We start from the raw sequence: 8,451 nt of genomic DNA, 5'->3' as shown, positions 1-8,451 counted from the left end.
AATCCACTTTCTATTACATTTTGTTAAATCTAGTGTCGGGTCAAATGGTGACAAATTACAAAGGACGGAGGAAGTATAGTACGTAACATCTACAATTGGGTTGAATTCTATCTGATCTCAACCTTCTCAACAGATCTTAACACTATAATAGCATCAGCAATGACATCCATTAAGAGCATCCGCAACGACGGCCGTCCCGGCGGACGTCCGATCGGCGTGCCGGAAGTCCGCGCGGGACGTCCGCCATTAGGCAGCAGAGAGGCGGACGCGGACGTGCGTTGCGGACACCGGAGTTCCACGGCATTCCGGGGACGTCCGCCATTGCGGTGTCACGACGGACGTCAACGCGGACGTCCCGATTTTTATATTTAAAAAAAACTCTATGTATACGACTCGTTCAACCTAATTTCATTCGCATCACTTGTTTTAATGAGTTTCTCTCTCTACTTTCATTTTTTTTTGAAGATAAATGGAGCACCACAATAGTGATTCCCCCGCCACGAGCGAGTCACAAACGCCGACTTTTCCAGTTAGAGTTGGGGGAAATGCCGGGGGAAGTGCACCGATGTCCGGGATGATGCCCGGAATGGCGCCGATGATGTCCCAACCCCAAATGGCGGGGATGATGCCCGGGTACTACAATATGTACCCCCTTGGTGTGGGATGATGCCCCAAATGCCCGGGATGAGTGCCGCGATGACGGGGATGATGCCCCAAATGCCCGGGATGATGATGTAGGGCATGCCTGCCGCTGCGGGGGGAGCAGGCAGGGGTCCCCCAATCACATGGGGACAATGTCTATCGCCCCTACATGGATTTATTGTCTAGTGATTCCCCCCATAGTACTCCTATGGAGTCTCAATTCACCGGCATTGAGACTTTCTCTTTTGAGGAGTTGGGGCTATCTCTGGTCAGGGAGTCTTCCACTGAGATGCCACCGGCGGCAGGGAGGATGCGGGAGCAAGGGAGAGGGAAGGGCAAGGGCACTACCTCGTCCTCGCGTGCGGGGAACGAGGGTGGGGCGGGGGCCGAGGAGGAGAGGGATGAAGCCGGAGGGAGAAAGAGGACCATCTGGAGCATAGGGGAGTGCGTCGCGCTGGCAAAGACGTGGATCAGTGTAGTCGATGATCCCTACGTCGGGGCTAACCAGCATATCGACAGAATGTGGTGGCGCATTAGCCAAAGCTACCTCCAATTCAAACCGCCAGGTGGGAAGCCTCACGATGGAGAGCAATGCCGGAAACAGTGGGAGCAGCTGAGGAGGCAGCTCAGCCGATTTGCCGGCATCTACCAAAACAACCTCCGCACGACAACCAACGGCATGTCCGCCGATGATGTGAAGCTTCTGTCTAACCAGCAGTTCCCCGGCAGTGAATTGGGTTTCGGGGAATTCAAATATTGGGAGGTCTATCTTGTGGTGCAGACTACCGCCAAGTTTAGTTCAGGTGTTGAAGCTGGCTGACCGAAGCTGACGAAGATCAACGCCTCCGGGGAGTACAGCAGCAGTGCAGGTTCCCACGAACTCCCTGACGCCGAGGCAGAGTTCCCGACCCCTCAATCGTCTTCCCGCCACCGTCGCCCGGTTGGGCAAAAGACCGCGATGCGGATGGCTAGGGGAAACGCCAGCGGGTCCCCCGAGGTCCAATCGGTAGCTCCTTCCCAGATCAATCCCGAGCTCCCCTCACTCGCCTGCATACAGTAGCATGAGACCCTGATACACTCCATGGAGAAGTGGTATGCAGCGACTGACCCCTTATACAAGTTGATGTTGAAGGATGTCATCGACAGTATGCAGCGCGATTTGGGGATGCCATCCCTGCCCGTGAGTGACGCCAGGACCGGCCACGGGCACGACGGGACTGGCGGAGGGGACGACGAGGAGTGATACGGGGGCCGCATTTGTCGAAGCTTGAGGTTGTTTTTTTTAACTATGTATTTTTTTAATAATTATGTATGTTTTTTGTTTTAAATAAAGCGGTTGCATTTTCTCCGTATTCGTGTCGAAATTTTAACTCCGTAAATTGTTTAATTTCGTAAATTATTTAATATGGTAAATTTGTGAATATTTATTATTGTGGATGTCTGTGGGGATGTCCTTGGGGATGTCTGTCATTGTGCAGTGGGATGTCCTTATGACGTGACAGTGCAGTGAGATCCTTATAACGTGGTAGGAAGTGCTTTTGGGAAGTTCGTCGAGATGTCGGCCGGGACATCCATTTCATTGTGGATGCTCTAACTAGCTCGGAATGGCTGATTAAGGGATGACGGTTGTGAATGCCATAAAACTCAAGAAATTTCATCCTCATCTAAGATTGATCAAAACTAAATTTTTAAATCAGGTTGTATTAAAAATGAAGAAGCAAGCATAGAAAATTCTTATGTACTCAATTTAATTTCAATTTCTTTTTTTTTAAGCTGAATTTCTCCCTTTCCAATTCCATTATTTCTCCGTTGGCCATCTCCCGCTCTCGCCACCGTGATTCCAAACGCGCCGCTGCGAGGCGCCGACATCTTCAACCGCGGTTTTCTCCTTATCCCAAACTCTAATCCTCTTAAAATCACACAATATGAAACATATTCGTCAAATTCCAGGTTCAATGCATCTTTTTTTTTCCACAATTTGTTGAATGCTTGTCAATATTTTTGGACAGATACGGCCATCTGTTTTTGGGGAATTCACAAGAAGTTGTACTATCATTCATCTGTGTTTACTATGCATCTATTATTTGGAATTGATGTGCTCCACTTGGTTTTCATGAACTCATATATCTTTACAATATTTTAAACCTAGTGTTGTTTGGATATCTGACAGAATTGTAGATGCCTTTTGAAGTGAAAAAGGTCGTCTTTGAAGTTTAACTGTACAATTTGAGAGCTGCTATGGTTTGTGCACTACCCTCTATATCTTGTTGTATAAGTTCTTCCTTAACCACTGGAAAAGGACAGAGTTTCCAAATTTCACCGAAGCCCCCATTGGAAACAGAGCTATTGCATAAGTTCAACTCTGTATCCGAGCTCAAATTAGTGCATTCTCTTCTCATCAAATCAGGCTCACCTCTCTCACATCTCCCACTATCCCGTGTAGCCTCAGTTTGTGCTCTCACTCCCAGTTTCCTCTACGCTCAACGAATTTTTCAGCAAGTAGGCCAGTCAGAAACCTCCGCTTGGAATTCTTGCTTAAGAGACTTTGCTGAAAGTGATACCCCGTTTGATGCCATCTTGTTGTTTCATCAATTGCGAAGGCACAATGTTTGCCTCGACAGTTTTACTTGCTCCTTCGTTCTCAAGGCATGTGTGAAGTTGATGGACCTTTCTCACGGGAGAATAGTTCATGCGCTCGTTGTGAAACTAGGCCTTCTGTTCAACTTGGTTCTTCAAAATGTGATATTGCATATGTACGCATCGTGTGGGGAGATCAATGATGCAATTATACTGTTTGACAAGATGTCACAGCGTGATGTTGTTACATGGAATACGATGATCATGCAGCTAGTGAAGAGGGGTGATATAGCTTCAGCACACCGAATGTTTTTGGAGATGCCTGATAGGAATTTGAGGTCGTGGACAGCTATGATCGCAGGTTTTGTTCGTTGTGGGAAGCCTAAGAAGGCTATTGATATCTTCAGAGAAATGAAACAAGTGGGCTTGAAACCTAATGAAGCAACTGTGGTGGCTGTTCTGGCAGCCTGTGCAGATTTGGGCGATCTTGATCTTGGGAGGTGGATTCATGATTATTCGGATAAGAGTGGGTTTACGGAAAATGTCCTAGTTTGTAACAAACTGATTGATATGTATATCAAATGTGGATGTTTACAAGCTGCAAAAGATGTTTTTGAGGGTATGAAGAAACGAACAGTTGTCTCGTGGTCAGCCATGATTCAAGGTCTAGCACTCCATGGAAATGTAGATGAAGCTTTAGGCCTTTTCTCCAAAATGATTCAAACGGGAGTGAAGCCCAATGATGTCACATTCGTTGGCCTTCTAAATGCTTGTAGCCATATGGGATTGATAAACGAAGGACGTGCATTTTTTGCCAGGATGACCAGTGATTTTGCAATCACTCCGAGTATTGAACACTATGGCTGCATGGTTGATCTATTAAGTCGAGCCGGGCTGCTACAAGAGGCGTATGAGTTCATCAATCAGATGCCTATAACACCGAATGCAGCCATATGGGGCGCCCTTCTCGGTGGGTGCAAAGTTCACAAGGACATCGAAATGGCTGAAGTAGCAATGAGACACGTCCATGAGCTCGACCCCCACAACGATGGCTACTACATTGTGCTGGCAAACATATACTCGGAAGCAAAGAAATGGGAGGATACAGCGAGAGTGAGAAAGTTGATGAAAGAGAGGGGGCTAAAGAAAACATATGGCTGTAGTTCGATTACAATCAACGGTTTGGTTCACGAATTTGTGGCTGGCGACGAGTCCCACTCTCAATCGGAAGAGATAATCGAGAAATGGAACGAATTGCTAGTACCCTTGAGGCAGAAAGGCTATGTACCAAATACATCAGTTGTTCTACTTGACATGGAAGAAAATGAGAAAGAGAGGTATGTTTTTGGTCACAGTGAGAAACTAGCACTAGTATTTGGTCTTATAAACTTGCCTCCGCGAGAAACGGTTAGAATATTCAAGAATCTTCGAGTATGTGAAGATTGTCATGCTGCGTTTAAGTTGCTGTCTGAGATTGTGAAGAGAGAAATAGTTGTGCGTGATCGCAATAGATTTCATATTTTTAAAGATGGCTGTTGCTCTTGCAAGGACTATTGGTAGTTAGTTGCCTTTCACTTGTTACTAATCTTTTTCTTTCTTCGGTGCTGTTGTATATTCGAATTACTTCACTTTGATTCACATTTCATTTTTCTTCTAATGTTCAGAGAGTTGACTTACTAATAAAACCAAATATGGTTTCTTTTAGTTTAAACCTGGAAGGAATAAAGTTAATTTGAATGAATCCATCATCCATGTTCATTGTCCAATAAGATGGACAAAATCTTTATTATTCCAATAAAACTAAGACGAACTATTGTGATAAGAGCATATCTCGGAGAATATCCTTCGTATCCCTCAAACTCAAACTAGGCCTGTCAAATCGGGTACCCGCGGATACCTGATCCGAAAATTTCAAGTACTCGATCTCGAATTTCTTAAAATCTAATATCCGATACCCGATCCGAAAAAGATTTCGGGTACCCGGATACTCAACTCGGGTATCCAGTTCTGATTTTAGATTTTTTTTTATTTTTTTTAATTTTATAATTTTTTCAAAAAAATTAACTCTAAACTTTTAGAATTACAAACCTGTAGTTCGAATTTGATAAAAGCTTAAAATATTTCGAATTTAAGAAAAAATAACTACAAGAAATGTTTACAAAATAAAAAATTCATAATTTATAACTTCCCTCATTCATCTATAATAAACATCACAATTTATACATTAACCCAAAATATGACTTAAGAGTGAAGGATTTTGGGAGTACATTTAATTATTTAACTTTTTAAATAATAGAATAAATAAATAATGTATTAAATTTTAAAAAATATTTAAAAAATCGGGTAATTTGGGTATACCCGATCAGGTATCGGGTTATCCGATACCCGATAATCCAAAAATCATATACCCGAACACCATCTCGAAACCCGAAAAATCGGATATCAGGTATCCAATTACCCGATATTTCGGGTTTGGATATCAGGTATACAATTTCCGATATCCACTTTGATAGCCCTACCTCAAACCAAGAACGGTACAAAATTAAAATAAACGCATGAAAATAAAATAATAATAATTGTATTTCTTAATTTCATGAGAATAATACAAATGTCTCTTATTTATAAGACCAACCCTAACTTAATGACAAGAAAATAAATATCCTAAGACTATAGGTAAAAGATATGCTAAATCAATAACTAAACTAAATAAATATGAGGAATATCCCTCATATCCTATTATTAAAATATATTGTATTCTTTACATGAAATCTAGAAATACAATTATCCTTATTTTATTTTCACGCATTTAATCCAATTCAATTATGTATGGATTTGATCAAAGGGCAAGCTCTCGCGACTGCCTTTTATCTCTATGCCGATCGCAATCGCAACGCTGGAATCTTATTTAAGAGAAATTATCCCTTATTATATTGTCCATCTTATATTCTTCCAGCCAGTCAGTTGAAAATAAAAATCATCAGTATGCTCAATTAGACGAACTGTTTCCTTCAGGTTTCCAAAGAGCACAGTTGCGGTCCACTTCATCTCGGAATCAGCAGTTCTAAAACCGTGAACACCTCCAAATATTACCAAAAATAAAAAGAAACAAATTTGTGCGAACGTAGCAAAATAGAACAAAAAGACTATTGATTACGGACGGCATGGCCGTCATTATTGGTTTAGGGCCACAATGAGGGTATCAACTAAATTTAACTTAACTAAACAGACCAAATCTTGTTTAATTTAACGCAGTTGTTTGTAATTAAATTCAATCTGTTCGGATTCCAATTTTTTTGTTCGGAGTGATATTTAGGCCATCCACAACGCTGTTCCTATACCGTTCCTATACCGTTCCTTAAACCACTATTTGAGGGCCCCACTGTACTTTTTTACTCCATTCCTTAACTAAGGAACGGAACCTGCAACCCTCCGTTCCTTAACCGTTCCTTAACCGTTCCTTAAATTACTATTCATTCTATTTCAATTTTTATTTTATTTCCAACTAAATTAAATTAAATAAACACACTACAAACATACTTTATTAAAAAACAAACATACTTTATTAAAAAACACACAATATTAAAAAAAATTACAACTTAAACTTAAAAAAATTAAAAAAAACACACAATTCAAATCCTAAAAAAATAAAAAACACACAATAAAAAACACACAATTAAACGTGGGAAAATAAAAAAACTACTCCGCCGGCGAATCATCCTCCGGAGGCGGTCGAGGTTTAGGGGGAGGGGGAAGACCAAGTAGTCCTGCCATATGCACAATTCCGTTCCACCAGGCCGTGAATTGGGCGTACGAGAAGCGGGAAGTGTCCGCCATTGTGGCGGTTATGTACGCCACCATAAGTGTGTTCGAGCCTCCTTGTGAGCCCGATCCCGAGGCCGACTGGCTTGATTCTCCTCGGCCCTTCCTCGCTCTAGCCGCTTTCGCCGCCTTCGTCCCTTGCGGACGACGGCGCCCACGGCTAGATCCCTCGTACTCGGCGGCCGTAACCCCAACCTCCTGCGTGCCACGATCACTGGGCGCATCGGTGTCACCAGACGAGTACTGGCCGCTCGTCGTGTGCTTCGTCCGCTTTGAGGTTGATCCCGAGCTGGAGCGGACACCACCGGCCCACCTTTCCTCGTCCTTGACGAGCTGCCAAATATCAACATATTTGAACTGTACACCGGTGTCCTGGTGGAAGGCGCGCATAGCCGCCCTCAGTATGTCGGCGCCCGAAGCTCCGCTTTGGTAGTGCGCCGCTTCGGAGGAGTAGATCCCGCAGAATTTTTTGACCTGTAAATCGACTCGGCCAAAGTGAGCACGAAGCATTGTATATTTGCGCTTCCGGGCCCCTTTCGGCTTAGTCTCGTGGTAGACATCACGGACCTTTTCCCAGAAGCACTTGGCGGCTTGTTGGTTGCCGACGATGGGATCATATGAGACGGTGAGCCAGGCGGTGTACACCGCCTTTGTTTCTTCGTTGGTGTAGGGATGCCGGCCCAGATCCTCCGGCTCCTCCTCCTCATCCTCCTCGGGTGCCTCAGACGCAGCCCTGTAGCTTCCACCGCCTCGGCCTCCTCCCTGAGTGGGTTCAACGGGGATATCCTCCCGAATCTGGGACAAACCCTGGGAAAGCCGCGAGCCGGAGCCTCGAGCGTAGGCATCCACATCGAAAGTGGGTGGTTGGTACCCACCCGGCGTCGCCGACCCCTGCGTGCCCGGCGTCGATGACCCAGAACCACCAAGTGTGTTGTACATGGTCTCCCAATCGCCGAACGCGTTGAGATCCCACCCTCCGGCGCCGCCACCACCGTAATTGCCGTCGCCGGACATTTTTTGAAGAGATAGAATATGAAAATTGGAGAGAAATTGATGTTGATGTAGGAAGAATAGATGTGTAGTTGTGTATAAAATGAATGAATTAGGTGTATTTATAGAATAAGAAAATAAAAATAAAAATTAAAAAAATTAAGAAAAAGTTAAAAAAAACGGTAATGTTACCGTTTAAAAAATTTTTTTTTTTTTTTTTAAATTCGATTTTTATAAAAAAAAATAATTATTGCGTCATTGCTGACGTGTCCCACTCGCGGGCCGGCGAGTGGGAAGCACGCACGCACGGGGATCGGCCACGTCGCCCAGGCGCGTGGCGGCTTGTTCCGTGCCGCGTTACGTGCCGTCGGCACCCGGCACGGAATGGGAACGGGACGGGAGCGGAATGCAGCGCCGCAACGC

General features: G+C 44.2%; 1 protein-coding gene across 1 annotated transcript; it reads left to right on the top strand.

The window, feature by feature from the left end:
- The first annotated feature begins 2,287 nt into the window (after positions 1–2,287).
- LOC121757256 (pentatricopeptide repeat-containing protein At3g62890-like) lies at positions 2,288–4,876 on the top strand. The gene is made up of 2 exons (XM_042152784.1): positions 2,288–2,592; positions 2,813–4,876. Exon 2 carries the CDS (start codon positions 2,881–2,883, stop codon positions 4,777–4,779), a length of 1,899 nt encoding a protein of 632 aa, XP_042008718.1. The 5' UTR covers positions 2,288–2,592; positions 2,813–2,880; the 3' UTR covers positions 4,780–4,876.
- Positions 4,877–8,451: the final 3,575 nt, after the last annotated feature.

The sequence above is a fragment of the Salvia splendens genome, chromosome 12 (genome assembly GCF_004379255.2).
Source record: "Salvia splendens isolate huo1 chromosome 12, SspV2, whole genome shotgun sequence".
NCBI lineage: Eukaryota > Viridiplantae > Streptophyta > Magnoliopsida > Lamiales > Lamiaceae > Salvia > Salvia splendens.
The sequence above is the reverse complement of the archived record's forward strand: the minus strand, read 5'-3'. Positions and strand labels throughout refer to the sequence as shown.

Coding starts and splice junctions, on each gene's coding strand:
- LOC121757256 (XM_042152784.1), top strand. CDS start 2,881: ATGGTTTGTGCACTACCCTCTATATCTTGTTGTATAAGTTCTTCCTTA.